The sequence below is a fragment of the Dermochelys coriacea genome, chromosome 6 (assembly GCF_009764565.3).
Source record: "Dermochelys coriacea isolate rDerCor1 chromosome 6, rDerCor1.pri.v4, whole genome shotgun sequence".
In the NCBI taxonomy this organism is placed as follows: Eukaryota; Metazoa; Chordata; order Testudines; family Dermochelyidae; genus Dermochelys; species Dermochelys coriacea.
The window spans coordinates 1,351,136-1,379,022 of record NC_050073.1 but is presented as its reverse complement, the minus strand read 5'-3'; the positions used below and the strand labels follow the sequence as shown (position 1 = coordinate 1,379,022).

Here is a 27,887-nt window from a genome sequence, read left to right as displayed (position 1 = left end):
AAAGGAAAATTTGTCGGTTGGACGAGGTTTTAGTGACTTTGCTCCAGAATGCGAGATTTGTGCCTGGGAAACTTTTATACATTTATGTTTCCTAGTAGAAGATTTTTTAAAATGCATCATTTGCCAAGGTCGTTATCTCACATTGGCGCCATCTCAAGAAGTCATGATCTGGGGAAGTTTCTATACTAAAAATTTTTATTATTATAATTAATTTTTACATAAGAGCATAAAAACAGCCATACAGGGTCAAACCAAAGATCTAGCCCAGTGTCCTGTCTCCCAGCAGTGGCCAATGCCAGGTGCCCCAGAGGGAATGAACAGAACAGAGAATCATCAAGTCATCCATCCCCTGTCGCCCATTCCCAGCTGCTGGCAAACAGAGGCTAGGGACACCTGGAGCAAGGGGTTGTATCCCTGCCCATCCTGGTTAATAGCCATTGATGGACTGATCCTCCAGGAACTTATCTAGTTCTCTTTTGAACCCTGTTATAGTCTTGCCTTCACAACATCCTCTGGCAAGGAGTTCCACAGGTTGACTGTCCGTTGTGTGAAAAAATACTTCCTTTTGTTTGTTTTAAACCCGCTGCCTATTAATTTCATTGGGTGACCCCCAGTTCTTGTGTTATGGGAAGGAGTAAATAACACTGCCTTATCCACTTTCTCCACACCAGTCATGATTTTATAGATTTCTATCACATCCCCCCTTAGTCGTCTCTTTTCCAAGCTGAAGTCTCAGTCTTTTTAATCTCTCCTCATACGGAAGCTGTTCTATACCCCTAATCATTTTTGTTGCCCTTCTCTGAACCTTTTCCAACGCCGATAGATCATTTGGGAGATGAGGGGACCAGGACTGCACACAGTATTCAAGATGTGGGCATCCCATGGACTTATATAGTAAATGTGGAGGAGCTTGGGTTGCCAGACCGATCAGCAAAGCCAATGCTGACAATCTACGTGAAAAGGCTGCAAAACACCACGCCTCGGGACTGCATCGAGATGCAGAAAGCCTCATAAGCCAGTCCCTGTCAAAACCAATTTTAGACATGCTGAATGAGGCTGTTAAGAATGCTGGAGGCACAACACACTTTATGCAAACAAGCATGGCTGTCACATCATTCTTGCTTAAATAGAAAGTGATACCACACACTGCAAACTGGAGGCCAATGTTATGGGCATTGGCACTTGTTAACCCTGAAGCTGGACATGGTTCCTACCCAGACCAGCAAAGGCTCTCACTATCTTCATGCAAGAAACTCAGCTGATTGGTTAGAAGCATGTGGAGCAACAGCGAAAGAGTCAGCAGTTGAAAAAGTGAAGAACTCTCTCACTGCCTTCAGAAAATTTGTATACATGGCTGATGAATGCACCGATGCAAACGGGCATCAAGTATTAAGTCACTGTGTACATTATTCAGGTTTCAGAGTAGCAGCTGTGTTAGTCTGTATTCGCAAAAAAGAAAATAAGGACTTGTGGCACCTTAGAGACAACAAATTTATTTGAGCATAAGCTTTCGTGAGCTACAGCTCACTTCATCGGATGCATTCTTGTGTACATTATCTTGCTGTCAGTGGTAGGCCAGTAGATGCATTTCTAGATTTTCAGATTATAGAAGATGTTAGGATAGAGATATTCAGGTCTGTCTGTAAAGGCCTAGACTCCAAGGATTTAGGTGTATTCTTCTCACTTAGATAGTTCTAGAGATACAAAAGTGAGAATCAAAATCAGTCTGCCGGTGTAAGGTCCTTCTCTCACTGTGACAGTCTGAGGCCCTGTGCTTAGGCTAAGATCTCTGGCTAAGCACCCCGGGCAGCCATAAGCTGGGAAGCGACCGGTCACCTCCTCACATCCCAAACCAGTCACATTGAAATCAGGTGCTATTGGGCTGTTAGGATACAGTCCTGTCCTGATAACGCCTGTCGCCTCCAGAGAAAGGGAAGTGCCTAGAAGATGTAAAAGGAAACTTAGTTTGACAGCATCCTGGCTGGCAAGAACTCACTTATCAATAGCTGGGATGTGAAATCCTCACTTCTGTGTTTGTTCTATCACTGCAGTCCCCATTTCCCCATTGTTTGTCTGCATGGTCTCTGTCTGGTTCGGTGATTGTTTCTGTCTGCTGTATAATTAATTTTGCTGGGTGTATACTAATTAAGGTGGGGGGATATAATTGTTTAAATAATCATGTTACAATATGTTAGGATTGGTTAGTTAAATGTCAGGAAAATGATTGGTTAAGGCATAGCTAAGCAGAACTCAAGTTTTACTATGTAGTCTGCAGTCAATCAGGAAGTGTGGGGGGGGGAAATGGGAACAGGGGTGGGGAAATTGGAATCATGTTTGGCTAAGGGCAGGAATGGGAACAGGGACACAGGTAAGGCTCTGTGGTGTCAGAGTTGGGAAGGGGGACATTAAGGAAGGAAACTGGAATCATGCTTGCTGGAAGTTCACCTCAATAAACATCGAATTGTTTGCACCTTTGGACTTCGGGGATTGTTGCTCTCTGTTCATGCGAGAAGGACCAGGGAAGTAAGTGGGTGAAGGAATAAGCCCCCTAACAGAAGACACATCAGTTGCATCTGTGACAACCCACATCTTAGAAGCGTTAAATGCTCATCAGTGAGCCCCCAAATAGGTGTCTGCTTGTGCATTTGATGGAGCTGCAAACTTCTCTGGAAGACACGGTGAAGAACAAGCTTTGCTCAGAGAAAAGCGTAACCCTAATCTCTCCTATACACACTGCAGAAGTCATCTACTCTAGTTAGCGCTAGTATGAGCTATACAGACTCTTCAAAAGGCATTTAAAAAGCTATACATTTAATGTTTTTGTTATACTCTTTTTTTCAGCAGGAGTCCAAAAAGACTGAACGTCTTGGAAAATATAGACCATACATTGGAACTGAAGTTCAAATTAGTCCAACCTGGGAAAACCCGCTGGCTATCTCACAAGCAATCGTTGGCTGTTGTCTTAAAATTACTGCAACCATTATTATTGGCTTTGGAGAGTATCTACCGAGATGGGATGGATCTAATTAGTGAGGCTGGTGGATTACTTTCGCTGCTACGTTCAGAGAAAATTATCCCCATTCTCTCTCTTGTAAATCTTCTGTTGCAACCACTTGGGTCACTAAACAATGCCATCCAGGCATCTGCTACAACAGCCGTAGATCTTTGTCCAGCAATAGAAGCTACCTGTGGGTCAATCAGAGAAAGATCCATCGCAAACGTACTGGAAGAAGCAAAGACTTCAGTCAGGAAGTTGACCAATGAAGGCACTTATACTAAATCCTTAAGTGAAGAGGACAAGAAGTGTTTGTTAAGCCAGATGGAAAAGTCAAGTACACAGAGCTGATCCTTACAAATCTACAACAGCAACTTTTAGATTCTATCAACCACTACGTAGCATTTACAGATGCCTGTCTTATAAAACACCGACTGTTGAATGGAGTAGGCGCTACCAGCCATGGGGCTGCCATGTGCTCAGGACAGAGAATTTGAACACAGAGCGGAACGTCACACGACGAATGAATGAAGATTTGACTTCAGCTTCTTCTTTATCATCACTAGTGGTTTGGCCCAAATGTTGTGCTATGTCTCCTGGGATGAAGAAAGTAGGAATTTTTCTCCTGCTACTCGCAGTCACAACAGCTACAGTTGAGCGATCTTCTGCCTCACTGAATAGCATTTTGTGTTCTGAAAGGAGTCACCGTCCCTGCTTGATCTCATGAAGGACTGGACGCACCGGACACACAAGAAGCCACCGAAGACAAATGCACTGCGTTTGAGAAGTTCATTAACAGAGTTGTGCAAAATTACAACAAGAACCCAAGAGGGCTGGAGCTGCCGTGCTTCACAGAAGGCCGGAAGAGCCCATTTTCATTTGCATGATGATTTTAAAACACGAGTTAAATTTAATAAAATGGCCGGGAGACATTTTTCACTTTTTACGATGGTGCCGTAAGCCCCGCTTCACCCTCACGGTCTCACCCCTCGGCCCTCACCCCCTGGTGTATTCGAACACCCCCGCTAATTTCAATTCGTGGGGGAAAACATCGGTCCCGAACTGAGCCCTGCCCTGTTGAGAGGCTGGGGGGAGGGTGGGGGGGAAGACTTGTTCCCACGTGAGACAGCCCAGGCGTGGCAACGGGGTCATGTTCAGCCCAACCTTTCAGGCACGTCCATACAGTAACCCCACACCCCGGGGCAGCGCAGCTGAGAGCCTGGCCCTACACGCTCAGGATCAAGCCCCTGGGCTAAAAATGCCGGGAGAGACGTCCCCGCTAGGGCTGGGACCCAGGGGCTGAAACCTGGCGAAGGTGTCGGAGCCTGGCCTCCACCACCACAGAGAGCAGCGGGCTGCGGGTCGGGAGTGAGGGGCAGCGGCTGAGCTGGGGGGCTGTTTCTATATTTGCAGGGCTGCGTTTCCGGCCTTCTCGGCACTGCTCTGTGGTTCGGGGCAGGCAGCAGCGCTGTGCCGGGGGTGGGGGGAGGTCTGTTGGGCGCGGTTTCGAATCGGCTGCGTCATGGAAAAGTCCAGAGCGGGGCGGGGGGGGGGGAGCGTTGTGTAGTTCTCCCAGCTGCTCTGCGCCCATTGTGTCCTCCACGAGGGGGCGGGGGGGGCTGTGATTGGAATTGGGGGGCCACAGTCGGGATGTTGCCTGTTGGGGGGCAGCATTGCCCCCTACTGGAAGGGGGTGGGGGGGATGTTGGGGCTGGGTGTATTTCCTGCCTCATGCACCAGCCAGCGTCTCTGGGGGCGGGGGGGGGGGGGGCAGGTGGCGGGGAGGGGGTTGGGGCTCACTGAAGGGGGGGGATTCCAGGTCCTCATGTGCCCAAACCCAGACACTGGGGGACAAACCCCCACACCGTGGCCCCCTCCCAATCCTCCCCACCAGAGACCCTCCCTCCCCCCATCCCCCCATCCCCTGCAACCGAGGCTCTGAAAATAGCAGAAGTCGCAGCTCAGCCACATCCTGGCGCCTCCGCTGGGGGGTGGCTCCTCTCCCCAGGGGCCACTTGTACCCATATAAGGGCATAAGCCCCGTCCCACTGCTCAGGGGCCCCTGCAGGACCTGGCCCACATCCTGGGGCTCAGGACTCCTGGGTTCTCTCCCCAGCTTGGGGAGGGGAGTGGGGTATGGTGGGTTAGAGCGGGGGGGAGGGAGCCAGGACGCCTGGATTTCTCTCACTGCCAGGGACCCCCAAATCCGCCCCACCCTCCTCCACCTGCTGAAAAGCCCTTTATCTTCAGGAAGCCATCCGACTTTCAGGGCGGGAGCCACTTCCTGTCCCAAAGCCCCTGACACAACTTCCTGTCCCATGTGAGCCTCAAGATCCCCAGGGCCCAGCCCCAGGGATAACCCCCCCCCAACTCTCTGGGCTGAGCTCACACAAGCTGCCCCCCAGCATTGAGATGCAGCCAGCTCTGGGGCAGGGGAACAGCTGCAGAGTGAACCCCCCTCCCCCCACGCCAACTCCCTGCCCTCAGCCACGGTTCAGTTCCCCCAGCTCCAGCGACCCGGCACCTCCCACCCCCAGAGACAAAAAGAGGAAGCAGGGCCTGGGGGGACGGGAAGCCACCCACCTACACCTGTGGGGCACCACCCTCCCCAGCTCCGCCGGTGCCCCTCGCTCCCGACCCGCAGCCCCCTGCCAGCCCAGCCCTGCCCCCCCCAGCTCCGCCGGTGCCCCTCGCTCCCGACCCGCAGCCCCCCGCCAGCCCAGCCCTGCCCCCCACCCAGCTCCGCCGGTGCCCCTCGCTCCCGACCCGCAGCCCCCCGCCAGCCCAGCCCTGCCCCCCACCCAGCTCCGCCGGTGCCCCTCGCTCCCGACCCGCAGCCCCCCGCCAGCCCAGCCCTGCCCCCCACCCAGCTCCGCCGGTGCCCCTCGCTCCCGACCCGCAGCCCCCTGCCAGCCCAGCCCTGCCCCCTACCCAGCTCCGCCGGTGCCCCTCGCTCCCGACCCGCAGCCCCCTGCCAGCCCAGCCCTGCCCCACCCTTCCACAAAACGTTATGAATTTTCCATTCACACTTGCACCAGATGTGCCAAAACCACTAAAATTAAGGTCACAGCGTTAACGGAGCCTGTGGGGGAAGGGAAGGCAGGGCCTGGCGGTAGCTGGGGGGCAGGGAGCCAGGAGGGATAAATGGAAATGAGGGGGGACTGGGAGCTAGCGGGTGGGGGGGCTTTTCTGCTGTCCCCCATCCCAGCTCCACGGAGCTCACCCAGAGTCCAGGAGCCTGAGCTAGGACAGTCCAGGCGTTGGAGCGCGGGTAGGGGGGACTCAGGGTACTTGGCTGTCTGGAGGGGAGGGGGGTCACTGTGTGTGCCACTCTTTGCCCAGCGCCCCACAGCACTAGTTCTTAGTATACGATGGGGGTCACAAAGGGGACCGGCCAGGGCACCCCCACATGTCCCAGGACAGCTCTCAATTCCCTGACCCCTTCTGACTGCCCCTGGGGAGAGAGAACCCAGGAGTCCTGGCTCCCAGATCCCCAGCTTTAGCCTCCCAGAACCTACTCCCGGCTGGGCTGGCAGGGGGCTGCAGGTCAGGAGTGAGGGGCACTGGCAGAGCTGCGGGGGGCAGGGCTCAGCTGGCAGGGGGCTGTGGGTTGGGAGTGAGGGGCACCGGCAGAGCTGGGGGGGGCAGGGCTGGGCTAGCAGGGGGCTGCAGATCGGGAGTGAGGGGCACCGGCGGAGCTGGGTGGGGGCAGGGCTGGGCTAGCAGGGGCTGTGGGTCAGGAGTGAGGGGCACTGGCAGAGCTGGGTGGGGCAGGGCTGGGCTGGCAGGGGGCTGTGGGTCAGGAGTGAGGGGCACCGGCAGAGCTGGGTGGGGGGACAGGGCTGGGCTAGCAGGGGGCTGTGGATCGGGAGTGAGGGGCACCGGCGGAGCTGGGTGGGGGCAGGGCTGAGCTGGCAGGGGGCTGTGGGTCAGGAGTGAGGGGCACCAGCGGAGCTGGGTGGGGGGCAGGGCTGGGCTAGCAGGGGGCTGTGGGTCGGGAGTGAGGGGCACCGTGGAGCTGGGTGGGGGCAGGGCTGGACTGGCAGGGGGCTGTGGGTCAGGAGTGAGGGGCACCAGCGGAGCTGGGTGGGGGGCAGGGCTGGGCTAGCAGGGGGCTGTGGGTCGGGAGTGAGGGGCACCGGTGGAGCTGGGTGGGGGCAGGGCTGGACTGGCAGGGGGCTGTGGGTCAGGAGTGAGGGGCACCAGCGGAGCTGGGTGGGGGGCAGGGCTGGGCTAGCAGGGGGCTGTGGGTCGGGAGTGAGGGGCACCGGCGGAGCTGGGTGGGGGCAGGGCTGAGCTGGCAGGGGGCTGTGGGTCGGGAGTGAGGGGCCCCAGCAGAGCTCCCCAAGCCAACTCTCGCCCCTGGCCCTTTAACGGGTCTGGAGGAGCAGGGGTGGATGGGGGGTTGTTCCCCTTTGGCTGAGATCCCCTTCCTGCCACCATACGGGGCTGGGTCTGTTTACCCCGCATGGCCGGGGCTGAAGCTATGCACTGAGCTAGATGAGGGGGCTAGAATTTCCGCTGTCAGGCCCCACTTCAAACCATGGCCCCCCACTTCCTGTGGTTGGGCCGGGGGGGGAGGGCGGCCGATCACATGACTGTTGCGGGATGGGGGAGGGGCGCATAGTGGGAGGGCCTCAGGTCAACCATAAAAAGCCCTGTCACCGGCTCCTCACTCTCTCTTCTCTGCAGGTTGCTGACCGGAGCCCCCCGTCCTCCACCCTAAGCCCCCGCCACAGACTCAGGTGGGTTTCTCACCCTATGGCGACGCAGGACTCCTGGGTTCTCTCCCCGGCTCTGGGAGGGGAGTGGGGTCTAGTAGGTTAGAGATGGGGGTGCTGGGAGTCCAGACTCCTGGGTTCTATTCCTCGCTTGGGGAGGGAGTGGGGTCTAGTGGTTAGAGCGGGGAGGCTGGGAGCCAGGACTCCTGGGCTCTATCCACTCTGCCTCTCTGTGGCTCAGTGTCCCCAGTTCTAGAACTGGGGGGCATTGGGTGGGGGTTGCTGCGCTGTCAGTGCCTGCTGCGCTCCCCCAGGAGCGGAAGTTGTTGCAAACCCGCACAGTGGTTTATGCAACAGCAAAATGGCGTCTGCTCCCTCTTCCACCACAGCCAGGGGCGGGATCCTTCTGGGGCCTGATTCTGGGGCACAGGGATGCAGAATCCCTGAGCACTTCCCTCTAGTCCCCTCTGGGGTCCCCCCGTTCTGGGGTCCCCCATGCTCTTAGCCCCCCCACCAGCCTCTTCCTCTTGGGAGTCATGCCCCAATCTCTGGGGGGGCAGTAACTGTGGGGTACAGGCTTAGAGCCCCTCTCCTCCCAACCAAGCACACAAGGATTTAGGGGTCCCCCTCCCGCAGCCTCTAACATCAGGAAGCACCTCGCTTGAATCCCACACCGGTGAGCTGGATACAGGGCACAGGTAAGAAGGTCTCCTTTGCTCCAGGCTGGGAGCCCGGACTCCTGGGTTCTCTTCCAGCTCAGGGAGGGGAGCAGGGGCTAGTGGTTTAGAGCAGGGGGGCTGGGAGCCCGGACTCCTGGGTTCTCTCCCACCTCTGGGAGGGAAGCAGGGGCTAGTAGGTTAGAGCAGGGGGGCTGGGAGCCCGGACTCCTGGGTTCTCTCCCACCTCTGGGAGGGAAGCAGGGGCTAGTGGGTTAGAGCAGGGGGGCTGGGAGCCCAGACTCCTGGGTTCTCTCCCACCTCTGGGAGAGGAGTGGGGTCTGGGGATTACTTACTAATTATTTCTTGCCTTATTTGCCAACTCTAAAATAATTGCTCACTGCGATCCTCCTGAGATAGTTTCCTCGGCTAAAATGACGTTTCCTCCCCCTGTCGAAGCTCTATTCTCTAATCGGTCCATCTCCCACAGCCAGCAGCACTGGAAGGAGCAAGTGGCCGACTGTCAAATTAGGAACCGAGTGATTACGTTTGCAATCATTAGCCCTATCCTAGGAAATTATATAGCGCTTCTTCTCGTTTGCTCTCAATGCTTTCCAATAATTAGCCATTTCACAAAGATTTATGTGCCGCCTAGAAAATCTTTTTTGCAACTAGAAATTACATTTAACAATTGGTCAGAATTGTATAATTATTAGTCTCTTAATAATAATAGTATTTAGTAATTAATCACCATTTTCTAATGAGTAATTCAATCAAGATCCTGAGCTCTGCGGCATTAAATGCCGCTTAAATCTTTCCTCACCATCTAACGAGCAGCAGATCCACATCGGAGATCATGAGGAGTCATTTGATAATTGGCAACAAGGTGTGGCTACTTAAGCAGAGTTGGGATCTTTATTTTAATATTGTAATCAGAGAATTAATACTACAGTGATCACTGTAACCCTTTGCTGTTAAATCAGTCAAGTAGTGATCGTTGGCTTACAACAATCACTGCACAAGTCATTATTTTGTTGCTAATTATACCAACCTACAGCTCAGAGAGGAGTGGGGTCTACCAGGGTAGAGGAGGGGGAGGGCTGGGTTCTCTCCCCAGCTCTGGAAGTGGAGTGGGGTCTAGTGGTGAGAGCAGGGGAGGTCAGGGGCCCGGACACCTGGGTTCTGACAATCCTACACAGGGTCCCTGAACCGGCCCCCTCTGCTTGTGGCTCCCTGTTCATTTACTCAGCCAGGGACCGCAGGCAGCGGGAGCTGAGGGAAGGGCAGGGCAGGGCAGGGGATGGGGCAGCCAGAGCCGGCACAGGGCGGTGCCCACCGAGGGACGCGGCTGGAGAACTGGCACCGATACGGACAGTGGACTCCTCCATAAAGTAGAAAGCACTACTAAACCACCGTGTCCCGTGTAGTGTTTCCTACTTTATGGATGAGTGTACTGTGAGCAACGGGAGGAGAGACCGTCGCGCCGCAGGGGCTGGGGACCCAGGAGTCCGGGCCGGGGCTGAGTGGGGGTGGGAGCCAGGAGTCCAAGACCCCGGGGTCTGGGAGGAGAAACGGGGGGAGTGGTTCCCAGCGCCAGAGGTGGGGGTGTTGGTGGAACGGGACCCAGGAGTCCGGGTCTCGTGGCTGGGTGTGGGAAGAGGACCCGGGCACCTGGAGGACAAAGAAGATCCTGGGGGCACGACCCAGGCACCCAGGCACTGGAGAAGAGCAAGGAGCCAAGGGAAGCCGTCCGTGGTGTCAGAATGGAAGGACCCAGAAGTCCGAGACTTGGGGGTGAAAAGCCCCCTGAGAGTCCCGGGGATTCAGCAGCTGGAGAAATGAAGGTATCAGAAACCCAAACTTGCGGAGCACCCAGAGTCTGCTCGGACCCTGGCCTGGAAAAGGGGGGGGGGGGAATGGTTTCAGATCTTTGGTGGGGCAAAACAGCTATAGACGGTTGTTATCCACACAAACCCAGGGAGGAGGGATCTAGGGACTGTACCTCAGCCAGCATCTGGATTCAAATAAACTGCTGCATTAAAAGACAAACTCATAAATCTGTCTCCTCAAATTCATTTGTCTGGCGTGGAGATGCAGCCACCTCTGGGGTGGGGCAGCTGGAAAACAGCCGAATGTAACACCGTGCTAGGATGGCTCACCTGGCACTGAGATGCAGCCACCTCTGGGGCAGAGTGGCTGGGGAACAGCCACATAAAACGCTGCACAGGAATGACTCACCTGCGGCTGAGATGCAGCCACCTCTGGGGTGGAACAGCAGGGGAAGAGCCGCACCGGGAACACAAAGTGGGAGGTAAAATCCATTCTGGTGCTGAGGGGGAGCGAGGGAGGCAGAACAGACGCCCCTGGTTTGGGACTGCACCCAGACTCCGGGGCTCAGGGACATTTTCAAAGGAAATGCTTCACCTTGCTTCACCCCGCTCCCTTCAGCAGAGCGCCCCCTAGTGCCGCCTTGGGGCCAGCCCTGGCTGCCAGGGGAGAGTGCCCCGGCTGAGCCCCCGCTCCCTGCGGCAAAGCACACAAACCGTTGCAACCACCTGCCTACCACACACAGGAGAAGTAGAGCACCGAGGGGCACCGGCAGAGTGGTGTGAGGGAAGGGACCCCACAGCTAGGCTGGCAGGGGACTGTGGGTTGGGAATGAGGGGCAGGGCTTGCGGTGGGGGGGGCAGGGCTGGGCTAGCGGGGGGCTGCGGGTCGGGAGTGAGGGGCACCGGCAGGGCTGGGCGGCAGGTCTGGACTAACGGGGGGCTGCGGGTCGGGAGTGAGGGGCACCGGCAGGGCTGGGCGGCAGGTCTGGACTAACGGGGGGCTGCGGGTCGGGAGTGAGGGGCACCGGCAGGGCTGGACTAACGGGGGGCTGCGGGTCGGGAGTGAGGGGCACCGGCTGGGCTGGCAGGGGCTGTGGGTCGGGAGTGAGGGGCACTGGCAGGGCTGGGGGGCAGGGCTGGACTAGCGGGGGGCTGCGGGTTGGGAGTGAGGGGCACCGGCTGGGCTGGCAGGGGCTGCGGGTCGGGAGTGAGGGGCACTGGCAGGGCTGGGGGGCAGGGCTGGACTAGCGGGGGGCTGCGGGTCGGGAGTGAGGGGCACCGGCTGGGCTGGCAGGGGCTGTGGGTCGGGAGTGAGGGGCACTGGCAGGGCTGGGGGGCAGGGCTGGACTAGCGGGGGGCTGCGGGTTGGGAGTGAGGGGCACCGGCTGGGCTGGCAGGGGCTGCGGGTCGGGAGTGAGGGGCACTGGCAGGGCTGGGGGGCAGGGCTGGACTAGCGGGGGGCTGCGGGTTGGGAGTGAGGGGCACCGGCTGGGCTGGCAGGGGCTGCGGGTCGGGAGTGAGGGGCACTGGCAGGGCTGGGGGGCAGGGCTGGACTAGCGGGGGGCTGCGGGTCGGGAGTGAGGGGCACCGGCTGGGCTGGCAGGGGCTGCGGGTCGGGAGTGAGGGGCACTGGCAGGGCTGGGGGGCAGGGCTGGACTAGCGGGGGGCTGCGGGTCGGGAGTGAGGGGCACCGGCTGGGCTGGCAGGGGCTGCGGGTCGGGAGTGAGGGGCACTGGCAGGGCTGGGCGGCAGGTCCGGACTAACGGGGGGCTGCGGGTCAGGAGTGAGGGGCACTGGCAGGGCTGGGGGGGCAGGCGGGGTTATGAAATGGGACTTTCCAGCCTGTACCAACGCGAGGGGGGAGCAGGGCTGGACTTGGTACGCCCCCTGCCAGGCGCAGTGCTGCCCTCCTGTGGCCGTTGCTGATACAGCAGCAGACTCAGGAGCCCCCGGGGCCCTGCCTGTCGCTCCATAAAGGAGTGAGCCCCTCCCCCAGCTCCCAAACCATCCCCGGCACTCCCATTATGTAGGGATCCCTCCCCGGCTTGTTCCTAACCCCTGTGGGTCCCGTGGGGGAGCATCCGCCCTGTTATTGTCTGGCCGCCCGGGACAGGGGCGAAGTTTGGGGGGGCCCCTGCCACCCCCCGAAAGACGCAGGCACCTGAGGAAAGGGAGGGGGCGCAGGCTCTGCATTTCGTAGTTTATTTCACAGAAAAAAGTCTCCTTGCTGTACAGATTAAAAAAAAAATCAAACGCTTTTAAGAAACGTGAAGAAAACTCTGTCCCACCTCCCACCCCACCCCCAAATCTGCCCTTCGATTTAGGGTTTCTCAGCCAGCTCACCCCCCCCCCAAACTGTGGGGCCCGCAGCACAGCCACTGATGCTCCAAAACCACAGGTCTGGGCTCTGCTGATGGTGCCCCCAAACTGCTGTTATGGGGTACAAACAGACCCCCCACATTCTGAAAGAGTCCCTTTATTGGGAGGTCCAATGAACCCCCAACTCTGCCTCCTCCACACATCAGACAAGGTGCCCCAAATTTAACTGAAAGCACATATGCTCCCCTAAAGAGGAGTCTAATTTTGGGGGTGGCTCCTGAGAGGAGGGCAGATTGTGCCCTGGAACTCAGGGTGCTGCTGCTAACATCCCCCCAAATATTGATAGCGAGAACCCCCACCGTGAGCCCGAAGAGGCGCTCCCCCACACTTTAACGGCAAGGAGAACTCAAAATCACTCCCTCGCCCCCTATTAGAGTAATTTGGGGGGGGCTGGGAAGGGGGATATGGGCCTGGAAATTTGGGGTGCTAGCAATGAGAGCTCCCCCTGAGATTCTGGAGCTGCTGCCAGTGAAAGGGGAACAATCTACCCCCTAAAATTTGGGGGGGCTGCAAAAGAAGGCGGTGATCTAAATCCGAGATTTGGGGGGATTCACCCCCTGAAAATTGGGGGTGCTTCAAAGAGGGGCGATGCACCTCAGAAATGTAGGGGGACACATGCCATGCGGGTCTCTGCCGGAGAAGCAGGATCTCGCCAGCCCCCCGACTGAGAAACGCTAAATCAAGCCGGCTTTTTCCACTTCCCACCCCAACCCCCCCCCACACTTTTTTTTGTGTTTTCCTCTTTAACCATTTTTTGTCTAAATCAACCCAACTCCCCCCCACCCCCTCCCTTGTCTCAAAACACAGAAGTTTTGTTGGGTTTTTTTTTATCGGTAAAACTCACAGAAGAGAAAAAACTGAAACGCTCACATGGGAAAAAACGAGATTCGAGTCACAACGGGGCGGGGCCCCGGCAGCCAAGGGGGCGGGACGTAGCCGCCGACCAATGAGGGAGGGGGAGGTGAAGGAAGGAGCCAATGGAAACGGAGAAGGCTGCTGCCGGTGCCCCTGCTAGAGGACGCTGCTGCTGGAGGCTGGGCGGAGCCCCGCGGGCTACGGAGACCTGAAAAGAGGAGAAAGGGAGGAGGGGTTAAGGGGATACAGGGAGAGGTCTGCCCCCTGGTGGAGAAAGGGGGAAAAAGGCAGACCCCAATGGGTCAGGCCCAAGGGCCCATCTACCCCGGTATCCCGCCACCTCCCTGCCACTCCGGATCAGCCTCATGAGCCCATTTACCCCAGTCCGCCCCCCAGATCAGCCCCATGGGGGCCCATGTATCCCGCCCTGTCCCGCACCCCCCATCCATCAGCCACATGTGCCACATGTATCCCAGTACCCCACCCCCTCCCAGATCAGCTCCATGGGACCATCTACCTTGGTATCCTGCCCCCTCCTGGCTGCCCCAGATCAGCCCCATGGGAGGCCCATCTACACCACTATCCTGCCCCCCTCATCAGCCCCATGGGCCCATCTACCCTGGTATCCTGCCCTCTCCCAGCCCCCCCAGATCAGACCCACAGGCCCATCTAGCCCCATCTCAGCCCCCTCGTACCGGGACGCTCGGCGACGGGCGGCGTGGGGGGGGCTGGGCGTTTCCCGCCTGCGCTTGCGACCCGGGGAGCGGCTGTTGGTTCCTCGGCTCCTCTGGGAGGGTTTGTCACTGAGGGGGGCGCCGGGTAAGGGGAGGGTCAGTGGGGCCCCCAGATCTGACCCACAACCCTCCAAGCCTGCCCCCTCCCAGACACCTGATTCCCCCCTCCCCTGCTCCTCAGCCCCCCCCATCCCTCACCCTTCCCTCCTAGCTCCCTCCCACCCACCCACGAGCTGGTCCCTGGGGGGGTTCCAGCAGACACCTACCTGTGCCGCTCCCGCTGGGCCGGGGGGGGCTCCGGGGGGGAGGGCCGGCGCCGCTCGGCCGGGGAGTAGCTGAGAGAGCGCGAGTCACGCAGGGAGTCGATCGGCTTCCGGGGGCTCCGGGAGCTGTGGGGGGGAGAAGGGGGGATGGCAGGTGAGACAGCAGCGCCTCCTGCGGGGGGTGGGACCAGCAGCACTCTGGGCAGGGGAACCAGGGTCAGCCAGCTGTGCTCCTGCTCCCTGGGGAGAACGGGGACCCAGGCATCTGGGCTGGCATCAACCACCAACTCCCCTCAGACAGGCCCAGAGAGAACCAGGGGAAAACAGGGACCCAGGTATCCAGCCTGGCAACGCCCAACCCCTAGGAGAACGAGGACCCAGATATCCAGGCCAACGCCCCACACTTACCGCCTCTGCTCGGGCGAGGGCTTCTTGGGGGCTGCCTTGGGCTGTGGCTGGGGCCCCGGCTTGGGGGAGGAGGAGGAGGAGGAGGAGGACGAAGAAGAGGAGGAGGAGGAGGAGGACGACGACGACGAGGACGACGAGGACGAAGACGAGGAGGACGAGGATGTTGAACTGCTGCTGGAGCTGCTGGAGCTTCGGGAACGGCGTTTCCGCTTGGCCACCTCCAGGGGGCGCCCCTCGCGGGCCAGCTCCTTCTGCGCCGGACTCAGGGGCCTGCGGACAGAGGCAGCGTGAGAAACTGGGGCAGGGGAGAGCGGGACTGGGCAGGGGGCATCACGCGCAGGGTGGGGGCTCAGCAGGGGGGCGCTGGGCTGGGCCAGAAGGAATGGGGTGGGGGAGCTGGGTGGAGGGTGCCCTGCCACGAGGGACCGGAGATGGTGGGGGCGTGCCCGGAGGAGATGGGGACGGGTCGCGGGGGGACCAGGGAGGGGGCAGGCATGCCACATTGTGGGGGGCTCAGGCCAGGGGGGGCACCGCAGGGGACTCACTCTTTCTTCGCTGTTTCCAGGTCGGGCCCCTTGCTCGCCGGGGAGTCGTGGCTGGACTCTGAGGAGCTGGAGCTGGAGTCAGAAGAGGAGGACGAGGACGAGGACGAGGACGAGGAGGACGAGGACGACGACGAGGAGGTGGACGAGCTCCTCTTCTCTTTGGACGGGGTGCGGGGGGGCACCGGCAGCGGCACCAGCGGCTTGGGGACTCCGCTCCGGGCTTTGTCTGGCAGCTCCCCGGGCCCCTCCGGGGCTGGTGGCTCCGACTTGACCTTGGGCCCTTCCCTGTCTTCCTCCTTGGGGGGCAGCACCAGGAGTGGGGCGGGCAGAGGGCTGGGCACCTTGTGGGAGGTAGAGGAGGAGGAGGAAGAGGAAGAGGAGGAAGATCTGACTTTCTCTGGCCCTTTGGCTGTGGGGAGGCGGCCGGCAGGCGGGGAGCCCCCAGGGGCGACAGGGCAGGAGTTCAGGGTCCAGGCGGGCGCTGGACCCCCGTTCCTCACCGCCCCCAGAGATCCCTCTGGCCGTGGGGAATGGATCTTGGGGGCAGGGGAATGGGCTTTCCTGGCTTTGGGGGAGGCCTCGTCCGGTGCTGGCGGGGAGCAGGACGGGCTGCGCCGGATGGGCGCCACCACCACGGGCGACGTCTTCTCAGCTCTGCCTGGTGCTGTCTTGTCAGCCGCTCCCACTTTGGGGTATTTCTCCAGCACCGGTGGTGAGCGGGACCTCCGACCGGCTCGTTTCGGCGAGCCCGAGCCTGAGCGGGTCCTGGCTGGCGACGCCTTAGAGCGGCCATGGTAGGAAGAGGCAGGAGTGCGGGAGACGTCCAGTTTCGGCGGGGAGCGGGAGCGGGAGCGGGGCTGCCGGGAGCCGCGGCGCCGGGGAGAAGACCCCGCTCGGGCTCGGCGGGGCGGTGTGCGGGATCTGCCGCGGCAGGGCGAGGATGGTGAGCGCTCCCGGCGGCGGGAGAATCGCGAGGTGGATCTCGAGCGACTCCTGCCGGGTGATGAGACGGATCGGTCCCTCCGCAGGGAGCTTCTGGATTTGCCTCGTCTGGAGATGGACCGGGAGCGGGTTCTCCTGGGCGACGACCCGGATCTTCCTCGCCGCAGGGAAGATCTCCACTTCCCCCTTCTGGAGGGGGAGCTGGACCGGCCACGCCTTGTCGGGCCTTTGGGTCTCTCTGGAGAAGACCCAGAGCGGCTGCTTCTGGGAGACGCCCCCAGCTTCTCTCGAGGTCTCGGGGATGAGCCGGACCTGCCACGCCTTGGAGGAGATCTGGATTTCTCTCGAAGCCTTAGGGACGAGCCGGATATGCTGTACCTTGCAGGAGATCGGGATTTCTCCCTAGATCTCAGAAAGGAACCGGAACTGCTGTACCTTGCAGGAGATCGGGATTTCTCTCGCGGCCTGGGAGATGAGCCAGATCTGCTGCGTCTTGGGGGCGATCGGGACTTCTCGCGCGGCCTCGGGGGCGATCGGGACTTCTCGCGCGGCCTCGGGGGCGATCGGGACTTCTCGCGCGGCCTCGGGGGCGATCGGGACTTCTCGCGCGGCCTCGGGGGCGAGCCAGACCTGCTGCGTCTCAGAGGTGATGGGAATATTTCTGCCCGTTCTGGAGAAGACTCCGAGCTGCTTGGAGGTGTTCTGGACTTCTCTCTGATGCCAGGAGACGACCCCAATCTGCTCCTTCTTGGGGACATTCCATATTTGTCTTTTGTCTCAGGAGACATCGGCTTGACCTGACCTGCTAAAATCCTCACTAACTCTGTAGTTTCTGGAGAAACCACGGGCCTGCTGTGTTTTGAAACTGCCCCAAGTTTGCTTCCTGACCCTGGAGAGGATCCGGATCGGCTGCGTCTTGGGGGCGAACTGGATTTCCCTTTCAGTGTCAACAATGATCCAGATCCGCTCAGTGAGGGAGGCGATCTGGATTTTGCTTGCTCTGCAGAGGCCCCTCTCATGGGTGGAGATGGGGATTTCTTTTTCACTTCTGGAGAGGATCCGGATAGGCTTTGCCATGGCTGGGGAGATCTGGATTTTTCCTTCACCACTGGAGAGGCACCAAGTTTAATACATCTTGGAGGTGATCTGGATTTCTTTTTTGGTTCTGGAGAAGATCCTAATTGGCTGTGTCTTGGGAGTGGTGAGCTAGATTTATCATTTAGTTCTGGAGAGGATCCAGACCTGCCTCTCGCAGGCGGCGATCTGGATTTCTTCATCAGTTCTGGAGAGGATCCAGACTGGCTACATCTTGGAAGCAAGCTAGATTTCTCTTCCACCACTGGAGAAGACCCAGCACCACTGTGTCTTGGAGAGGTCTTAGACAGCTTCTTCAGTTCTGGAGAGGATCCAGATCTGCTTCTCCCTGGAGAAGATCTGGATTTCCCTTCCACTGCTGGTGAAGATCCAAGCCCACTTTGCCTTGGAGGAGAACTGGATTTCTTCTTCAACCCAGGAGAGGAGCCAGATTTGCCTCTCACAGAAGGTGATATAGATTTCTCTCTCTGTTCTGGTGAGGATCTAGATCTGCTTCGTCTCAGGGGTGATCTTGGTTTCTCTCGCACAGCTGGAGATGATCCAGATCTGCTTTGTCTCGGGGGCGATTTAGATTTCTCTCGCACCGCTGGAGATGATCCAGATCTGCTGCGTCTCGGGGGCGATTTAGATTTCTCTCGCACCGCTGGAGATGATCCAGATCTGCTGCGTCTCGGGGGCGATTTAGATTTCTCTCGCACCGCTGGAGATGATCCAGATCTGCTGCGTCTCGGGGGCGATTTAGATTTCTCTCGCACCGCTGGAGATGATCCAGATCTGCTGCGTCTCGGGGGCGATTTAGATTTCTCTCGCACCGCTGGAGATGATCCAGATCTGCTGCGTCTCGGGGGCGATTTAGATTTCTCTCGCACCGCTGGAGATGATCCAGATCTGCTGCGTCTCGGGGGCGATTTAGATTTCTCTCGCACGGCTGGAGATGATCCAGATCTGCTGCGTCTCGGGGGCGATCTAGATTTCTCTCGCACGGCTGGAGATGATCCAGATCTGCTGCGTCTCGGGGGCGATCTAGATTTCTCTCGCACGGCTGGAGATGATCCAGATCTGCTGCGTCTCGGGGGCGATCTAGATTTCTCTCGCACGGCTGGAGATGATCCAGATCTGCTGCGTCTCGGGGGCGATCTAGATTTCTCTCGCACAGCTGGAGATGATCCAGATCTGCTGCGTCTCGGGGGTGATTTAGATTTCTCTCGCACCGCTGGAGATGATCCAGATCTGCTGCGTCTCGGGGGCGATCTAGATTTCTCTCGCACCGCTGGAGATGATCCAGATCTGCTGCGTCTCAGGGGCGATCTAGATTTCTCTCGCATCGCTGGAGATGATCCAGATCTGCTGCGTCTCGGGGGCGATCTAGATTTCTCTCGCACCGCTGGAGATGATCCAGATCTGCTTCGTCTCGGGAGCGATCCAGATTTTTCTCTCAATGCTGGAGAAGATCCAGATCGGCCTCTCGCAGGTGGTGATCTGGATTTCTTCTTCACCACTGAAGAGGACCCAGACCTGCCTCGTCTTGGAGGTGATCTAGATTTCTTCTTCAACACCGGCGAGGACCTAGACCTGCTTCGTCTCGGCGGTGATCTAGATTTCTTCTTCAACACTGGCGAAGACCTAGACCTGCTTCGCCTCCGTGGTGATCTGGATTTTTTTCTCGCCAATGGAGAAGATCCAGATCGCCTTCGTCTGGGGGATGATCTGGATTTCTTCTTCACTTCTGGAGACGATCCGGACCGGCTTCTTCTAGGCGGTGATCTGGATTTCTTTTTGAGTGCCGGAGACAATCCAGACCTCCTCCTCCTCCTTCTGGACGGTGTTCTGGATTTCTTTTTCAGCGCTGGAGACGACCCTGACCGGCTCCTCCGAGGGGAAGATCTGGATTTCTTTTTTGGTCGAGGTGATGAGCCAGAACGGCTTCTCCGGGGTGATGATCTGGATTTCTTCCGTAGCCGAGGGGACGATGTGGAGCGACTGCGTCTTGACATTTTCCTGGATTTCTGCTTTACTTCTGGCGACGAGTCTGACCGGCTCCTCCGCAGGAGGAGCCTGGATTTCTTCCTCCGCTCGGCTGATGACCCAGAGCGGCTCCTTCTGGCTGAAATCAGTGATTTCTCCCGCCTGGAAGAGGACCCTGACCTGCCTCGCCGGGGCGGGGTTCTAGACCGGGACCTGCCTCGCCGGGGCGGGGTTCTAGACCGGGACCTGCCTCGCCGGGGCGGGGTTCTAGACCGGGACCTGGCTCGCCGGGGCGGGGTTCTAGACCGGGACCTGGCTCGCCGGGGCGGGGTTCTAGACCGGGACCTGCCTCGCCGGGGCGGGGTTCTAGACCGGGATCTGCCTCGCCGGGGCGGGGTTCTAGACCGACCCCGCCTCGCCGTGTTCCTGCTCCTAGACCAGCCAGGCCTCTGGGGTGTCCTGGAGCGGGACCATCCTCGTCGTTGAGGGCTGCGAGATCTCCCCCTCCTCTGGGGCGTACGGGATTTGCCCCACCTGGGTGGAGTGCGGGAACGGGAACGGCCCCATCTCTGGGGGCTCCGGGACCTGCCTCTCCACTGGGGGCTCCGGGATCGGGACCGGCCGCGTCTCGGTGGCGTGCGGGAACGGGCCCCCCCGGCGGGGTGGGGTGCGGGAACGCCCTCCCCGGCGAGGCGGGGTGCGGGAACGCTCCCTGCGGGAAGGGGGCGTCCGCGAGCGTGACTTGGCGTCTCTCTTTGAGAGGGAGCGGGTTTTGGCACTCTTCGCTGGGGTGCCAGATCGCTCACGCCGGGATGACGGCTTGGGGGCAGCCTTAGCAGGCTGGGAGGGCTCCGGGGAAGAACTGGAGCGGTCTCGGCGCTGGGAGCCCCTTGATTTCTCCTGCCTGCTTGGGGCTGGCTTATCCCGCTCGGGAGAAGAGGAGGAGGAGACTTCGTCGCTCTCAGAGCCTGAGCGGGATGGCCGGGGGGAAGGGGCCTTCCGGGTCGTGGCCGGTGCCGAGGGAGCAGCCACTAGCGATGGGCTCTTGGGGCGATCAGCCACTGGCTTTTTGGGGGGCGGGGAGGAGGAACGGGGGGACTTGGTCTCTTTGGAGGGTGGGCGTTTGTGGCCGGATGAGGCCCTCTCCCGGGCCGGCTCAGGGGACGGTGAGCGGCGTTGCGGGCGTGGCTCACGCGCCGAGGTCGGGGTGGGGGTGGATTTGCGCTCTGGCTGCCGGGGGTGATCCTTGACCTTCCGCTTCCCCTCGGAGACGGGCGACAGGGAGGAGGAACGCTGGCGGGGGGATCGCCGAGAAGACGGCTTCTGTGGAAGGGGGAGAGAAAGCTGCTACTGCATGGACTTCAACCCATATCCCCAGCCTCACTGCTCTCACCCACTAGCCCCCATTCCCCTCCCAGAGCCGGGACAGAACCCAGGAGTCCTGGCTCCCAGCCCCGCCCCCCTCCGCCCTCTGACTCACTAGACCTCACTCCCCTCTTGGAGCAGGGGAGAGAACCCACGAGTCCTGGCTCCCATCCCTGCCCTGCTCTAACCCACCAGACCCATCTTCCCTCCCAGAGCTGGGGAGAGAACTCAGGAGTCCTGGTTCCCAGTCCCCACCACTCACCTCTCGCTTATCTCGACCCTCCCGGGGGCTGCCGCTCTGTGCACGCCGGCTGACCTCGGGGGATGCTGAGTGATCTCTCTTGGGGGCATCCTTCGGGGCGCCCTCGGGGTCAGCTCTCCTCCGCAGCGGCGCTGGAGGGCTCACGCTGGGCCGGGACGCCCGTTTCTGAGTGGTGACGCTCCGGGACCTGGGGAGGTTGGGGCAAAAGAGAAGGATCAGAGATCACCGAAAGCAGCAACGCCCCTTGGGTGTTAGGAAGCCCTTCGAGGCAGGACCCGGCACCCCTGCCCCCCCACCCCACCGGCAGGGAACCTACCTGCTCCGCGAGCTGTCCGAGGAGGAAGAAGAGTCTGGAGAGGACGAGCGACCTCTTCGGCCCTTCTGGGACGCCGACTCGCTGGTGGATCTGAGAGTATGCGGTTGGTTAGGGGGAATAATACTGCCCTGGGGGATGGGCAGCGTTGGAAGCACAGGCTGGAGCGAGGAAATCAGAGAAATCCTGGCCGGTGAAGGGGGTAGGGCAGCCGGGGGGGGGGGGGGGGCAAAATCAAGGAGCGTAGGCCGAAGGGGGTTCTCTCCCCAGCTCCAGGAGGGGAGTGGGGTCTAGTGAGTCAGAGGGCTGGGGGGCACAGGCCGGGGAGGTTCAGGAGGGGGCTGGCAGCAGTGCGGGGGGCACAGAAGGGGAGGTGCAGGAGGGAGCTAGCTGTGGCATGGGGGGGCCGCACGCTGGACTCTTACCTCTTCCTCTTCTTCTCCTTGGCTTTGTGTTTGCTCTTGGGACTGGGAGACCTGAGATGAGTAACAGGGACCACTGGGAAATGGGAGAGCCCCCACGCCCAGCGCCCCGCCCCCAACAGCACCCACACTGCTGGGAGAGGCCGGGGCTAGAGTGCCCCGGAGCTCCCCCCACAGCCAGCGCCCCGCCCCACAGCGCCCCCTGCTGGGAGAGTCCAGGGCTGGAGTCGCCAGTAGCTCCCCCCACAGCCACTGCCCCGACCCACAGCACCCCCTGCTGGGAGAGACCAGGGCTAGATTACCCCAGAGCTCCCCCCACAGCCAGCGCCCAGCCCCACAGCGCCCCCTCCTGGGTCAGGGCAGGGCTGCCCATTTCACTAAGAAAAACCAGCACAGTCCCTCACCTGTGTTTTCTCTTCTTCGAGTCTGACTCAGACCTGGACAGAGAACATGGAACGTGGAGTCAGCAGAGCCATAGCACCCCACTGCATCCCAATCGCCCCGCAACTAACAGACCCTGGGGCCCACAGACTCCTCACCCCCAGAGCCAGCCAGTCACCCGCCTTGGGGCCGGACTGGAGCCAGCGCCCCCTACAGGAGAAAGGCCACAAGTCCCATTCCCTGCCCTCCCGCCGAGCCAGCCCATCCCTTACCTGTGTTTCTTTTTCTTAGAGCTCTTTTTCCTCTCCCTTCGAGAAGGGGATCTGCTCTCTGACCTGCAGGGGAATGCGGCTGGAGTCAAATGCAGTTGGAGGGCATCAGAGACTTCCAAGAGTCCTGGCTCCCAGCCCCCCCCCCCCCAACCCACCCACTGCACCCAACTCCCTTTCCGGAGCTGGGGAGAGAACCCAGGAATCCTGGCTCCCAGCCCCCATCGCTCTAACCACTAGACCCCACTCCCCTCCCGGAGCTGGGGAGAGAACCCAGGTGTCCTGGTACTCACCTGCCTCTGTCTTTCTTCTTTTTCTTTTTTTTCTGCTTGGGGGATGGAGAGCGGGAGCTGCTGGACTCACGGACCAGGCTGGGGACAGACAGAGCAGGCGTGAAAGGGTTAATCGCCCCTGGTCCAGGCCCACGCTCAACACCAGCTGAACCCCTGGTATGGGGGCAACAGGCCTCGAGCTTGTGTCCCATTGTTTGCGTTCCCACCGCTAGAGGGCAGGGCCGCAACTCAGGCCAGACAGGGAGGGGTATCGGCCATCCATCCCAGCACCGCACACAGCCTGCCCCCCACCAGTACTGGTTCCCCACAACCCCGAAGGCCCCAGAGGGGGCAGCTCTGCCCCTCCACACCCCAGCCAGTACCTGTACTGCTCCTGCTGCTGCTTGGCAGCAGCTGCCTCCTTTGCCCTGCGGTTGGGGTCGAACGAGCTCCCATCGACATAATTCTCACTGATGCCAAAAGCTGCCCTTAGCCGCTCGTTCTTCTTTTCGTTGGCCTCAGCCAGCTGGTGGGTCTCTGTGACTCTGGGGAGAGGAGAAGAGGAGGTAAGGGGCGCAACAGACCGCAGGACTGGGGGAGCCCAGAGCTGGGCTAGCAGGGGGCTGTGGGTCGGAGTGAGGGGCACTGGCACAGCTAAGGGGGGCAGGGATGGGGCACCTGCTGACACACCTCAGGCCCAAGATGCAGGAAGGGAAGGTGGAGCCCATCTCTAGTGTCCAGCCAGTGAAGCTAGCAGTGCCCGGGGGAGGCACGCTGGGGGATGCGCCCCCTTGCAGGTGGCCCTCTTGGGTACTTACGCTGGCTTCTGCTCGGGCTGCTGCTCCCCCTCCTTGCCCAAAGCCACGTCCTTCTCCAGGAGCATGAGCCGGAAGGTCGCCACTTTCTCCTGAATCTCGCCCTCGGCATAGCTGGGGAAAGGAGCCAGGGGAATCAGGGGGAGACGGGGCGTCTCCGGACTCTGGCCGAGGACACCTGAGCGAGGCTGGGCCAGTGCCCAGCTTTTCCATCCTCCGGCAGCTCCCAAAGCAAGTCGGGGGCAATGTGGACCCCGCCACCCCGGTCTCGGTGCCTCCCAGGCCCTTATTACAGTGCCCGTCAAGGAAGGCAGCAGACAGGCAGCGGTACCAGCGCCAGCCACGGACCCATCAGCCCGGGGGCAGAGAGCCGGGGCAATGTCCCCTCTCCACAGGAGGGCTTGAACTGGGGTCTCCTGCCCCGAGAGCTGCCCCAGCCACCGGGCCACAGCCTGAGAAGACAAGGACCCACAGTACATGCCCCCTCCCCCATGCACCCCTGCACTGCGTAAAGGGGCCCGTTGGAGCACGGGTCCTCTCCATGGCAAGGTACAGCCTCCTTTGGGGCATTCTAGCTACATCCATCGTCATAGCACTATGCACCCCCCCACACACACCCCCCGTGTCCCATCCCCACCCCGATGTGTGACCCCAACAACCTCCACCTCCATCCCCACCCCCGATGTGTACCCCCACAAATATCCCGCGTCCCATCCCCACCCACTGATGTATACCATCCTCCACTTCCCATCCCCAACCCCCATGTGTGCCCCCAAAATCCCCACACACATACAACCCCCGCATCCCATCCCCACCCCCTGATGTGCCCCCCCACAAACCCCACGCCCTATCCCCACCCCTGATATGTGCCCCCAAGCTCCCCATGTGCCCTCCCAATGCGTGCCCCCCCATATCCCACCCCCAGTGTGTCCCTAACCACCCCCACCCCCGATGCACCCCCTGCATCCCATCTCCACCCTCAATGTGTGTCCCATCCCCTCCCTGATGGGCTCCCCCATGCGTGACACAGTGCAGCACCCCCACACGTACCCCTGTTCCTCCATGAGTTCGGCCAGCTCCAGGCATTTCAGCTCCACCTTCCGCTTGCGCTCATGGTCCAGGATCTCCTGGTTGGGCTTCTTAACTAGAGACGACTCCAGCTTCCTGAGCTCCTCCTCCGACTTGTAGTCGGTTCGCTCCTTCTTGTGCCGCACGGCCGAGAGGTTGCGCTGGACGTAGCCGTTGGTGCCGCTGCCCCGGGGAGTGGGGAGCCCTATCCCATTGTACATGGCGCCGCCAGGCTAGCACCGCCCGGGCCTGCAAGACCTGCGGAGACACATGCGGCCTCAGACCCCCAAGTTCGGCCCCCGCACACCACGCTAACCACTAGACCCCCACTCCCCTCCCAGAGAACCCAGGCGTCCCGATTCCTAGTCCCTGAGCCCCTAGCAAGGATGCCCTTTTCCCCCGGCGAACAAACCAAACACAAAACCCTGCCCCAACACGTATATTTAGGACAACACAGATAAATCCAAATTAGCATGTAAACGAGGGCAGACCTCGGGGGAGCCTGGGGAGGGGGTTCAGTGTTGGGAAGACTGCAGGGAGGGGAAACAGACAAGAAGATGGGGGCATGCAGGGGGAAGGGATGGCCTAAGTGACGCTCTACGGCAGGGAGAGGATGGGGGGAGAAGAGAGCAAGGAAGGGTTGTGGAGCAGAGGGAGAGGGGGAACACGCAACAATTGCAGGGAAAAAATCTGTACTTTGAGGGTCACCCCCAGGTGGGGGGCTGTGGCTCCTGCACTGCCCCCACCCCCACCTCTGCTCCCTCCCCATCCCCTCTACCCCCACCCACTCCCCTGTTCCCTCCCCATCCCCCCTACCCCCCACTCCCTCCCCTGCTCCCCCTTCCCCATCCCCCCTGCCCCCCACTCCCTCCCCTGCTCCCCCTTCCCCCCACTCCCTCCCCTGCTCCCCCTGCCCCCCACTCCCTCCCCTGCCCCCCTTCCCCATCCCCCCTGCCCCCCACTCCCTCCCCTGCTCCCCCTGCCCCCCACTCCCTCCCCTGCCCCCCTTCCCCATCCCCCCTGCCCCCACTCCCTCCCCTGCTCCCCCATCCCCCTGCCCCCCACCCATTCCTCTGCTCCCTCCCCTATCCCCCCTGCCCCCCACTCCCTGCCGTTCCCATCCCCCCACTCCCTCCCCTGCCACCCCTTCCCGCCACCCACTCCTCTGCTCCCTCCCCACCCCCACCCCAACCCTCCCCCCCGCTGACCCCTCCCCCACCCGAGACCCTCCCCACCGACCCACTTCTCTGCCCCCAGCCCAGCCCCCCTCCTCTGCTGCCCCCTCACCACAGGCCCCCGCCCCCCACCTCCAGCCCCTCCCCGCGGCCCCGGGCCCCCCGCGCCGCGTCTGCGCCACTCACGGAGCCAGGCCGCCCGCTCGCTCCGCGCCGCCGCCTCGGCCTGAGCCTGACTCCGAGCCAGCAACTGCCCCCGCCCCCGCCAGCGCCGCCCGCCGCGCGGCACCATGGGAAATGGAGTCCGCCGGGCCGCGCCGCGCCGCGCGGGGCCGCGGGAGCGCCGGGGGCCCGAGACTACAGCTCCCGGCGAGCCCCGCGCGCGCCGCGCCAGCCGCCGCCATTTTGTGCCATCCGCCGTTAGGCCGCGGGGCACGCCGGGAGCTGTAGTCCGGCTGAGCCGGGAAGGCTGCGTCCGGCAATGCCGGGACCACGGGCAGAGGCGACTACAGCTCCCATGAGGCCACGCGGCAGGCGCACAGCCCATTGGGATGCCCACGGCCCAGCTCAGGCAAAGGGCGGCGGGGGCCCTCGGGACTCTGGTTCCCATGAGGAGCCGCGGCAGCCGCACAGCCCCCTGGGTAACCATCAGCCCGCTGGAGACAGGGGTGGGGACAAGTGACGGCGGGAAGGACGCTCCCAGCATGCCCCGCGCCGAACGCCGCCATTTTCTCCGCGCGACCGCGGGGCATGCCGGGAAGCGTAGTCCGGCCCCGGCGAGACTGCCGCTCCCATGAGGCCCCGCGGCGGGGCGCAAGGCCTCCTGGGACGTGCCCTGGCGGGCTGAGGGGGCCGGGGGTGACCCGTGAGACCGCTTCCCGCCGCCATTTTGATCGCTGGGGTGTTATTGTAGGGTCTCCCGCGGGCTGGGGTGTCGCCCTAGGGCCGCGTCCGTATCGCGGGGTCTCCCGCGGGCTGGGGTGTCACCCTAGGGCCGCGTCGGTATCGCGGGGTCTCCCGCGGGCTGGGGTGTCGCCCTAGGGCCGCGTCGGTATCGCGGGGTCTCCCGCGGGCTGGGGTGTCGCCCTAGGGCCGCGTCCGTATCGCGGGGTCTCCCGCGGGCTGGGGTGTCGCCCTAGGGCCGCGTCCGTATCGCGGGGTCTCCCGCGGGCTGGGGTGTCACCCTAGGGCCGCATCGGTATCGCGGGGTCTCCCGCGGGCTGGGGTGTCACCCTAGGGCCGCATCGGTATCGCGGGGTCTCCCGCAGGCTGGGGTGTCACCCTAGGGCCACGTCCATATCGTGGGGTCTCCCGCGGGCTGGGGTGTCGCCCTAGGGCCGCGTCCGTATCGCGGGGTCTCCCGCGGGCTGGGGTGTCGCCCTAGGGCCGCGTCCGTATCGCGGGGTCTCCCGCGGGCTGGGGTGTCACCCTAGGGCCGCATCGGTATCGCGGGGTCTCCCGCGGGCTGGGGTGTCACCCTAGGGCCGCATCGGTATCGCGGGGTCTCCCGCAGGCTGGGGTGTCACCCTAGGGCCACGTCCATATCGTGGGGTCTCCCGCGGGCTGGGGTGTCGCCCTAGGGCCACGTCCGTATCGCGGGGTCTCCCGCGGGCTGGGGTGTCACCCTAGGGCCGCATCGGTATCGCGGGGTCTCCCGCGGGCTGGGGTGTCACCCTAGGGCTGCGTCCGTATCGCGGGGTCTCCCGCAGGCTGGGGTGTCACCCTAGGGCCACGTCCATATCGTGGGGTCTCCCGCGGGCTGGGCTGTCGCCCTAGGGCCGCATCCGTATCGCGGGGTCTCCCGCGGGCTGGGGTGTCACCCTAGGGCCGCGTCCGTATCGCGGGGTCTCCCGCGGGCTGGGGTGTCACCCTAGGGCCGCATCGGTATCGCGGGGTCTCCCGCGGGCTGGGGTGTCGCCCTAGGGCCGCGTCGGTATCGCGGGGTCTCCCGCGGGCTGGGGTGTCACCCTAGGGCCACGTCCATATCGTGGGGTCTCCCGCAGGCTGGGGTGTCGCCCTAGGGCCGCATCGGTATCGCGGGGTCTCCCGCAGGCTGGGGTGTCACCCTAGGGCCGCGTCGGTATCGCGGGGTCTCCCGCGGGCTGGGGTGTCACCCTAGGGCCACATCGGTATCGCGGGGTCTCCCGCAGGCTGGGGT

At 61.6% G+C, this 27,887-nt stretch overlaps 1 protein-coding gene and 1 long non-coding RNA gene across 2 annotated transcripts; one reads left to right on the top strand and one right to left on the bottom strand.

Annotated features, from left to right (window-relative positions):
- The first annotated feature begins 8,601 nt into the window (after positions 1-8,601).
- Positions 8,602-10,421, top strand: LOC119856774. Its single transcript, XR_006282239.1, has 2 exons — positions 8,602-9,445; positions 9,499-10,421. It is a non-coding gene; the product is annotated as an uncharacterized LOC119856774 (long non-coding RNA).
- Positions 10,422-13,398: 2,977 nt separating this feature from the next.
- SRRM2 (serine/arginine repetitive matrix 2) lies at positions 13,399-26,060 on the bottom strand. The gene is given in 16 exon segments (XM_038404770.2): positions 13,399-13,643; positions 14,131-14,238; positions 14,436-14,558; positions 14,841-15,110; positions 15,386-20,038; positions 20,040-20,710; positions 21,015-21,201; positions 21,331-21,420; positions 21,753-21,803; positions 22,154-22,186; positions 22,403-22,465; positions 22,693-22,770; positions 23,055-23,216; positions 23,490-23,600; positions 24,537-24,812; positions 25,916-26,060. Coding segments are annotated over 15 exon segments (6,849 nt in total). The 5' UTR covers positions 24,776-24,812; positions 25,916-26,060; the 3' UTR covers positions 13,399-13,633.
- Between the last annotated feature and the right edge of the window lie 1,827 nt (positions 26,061-27,887).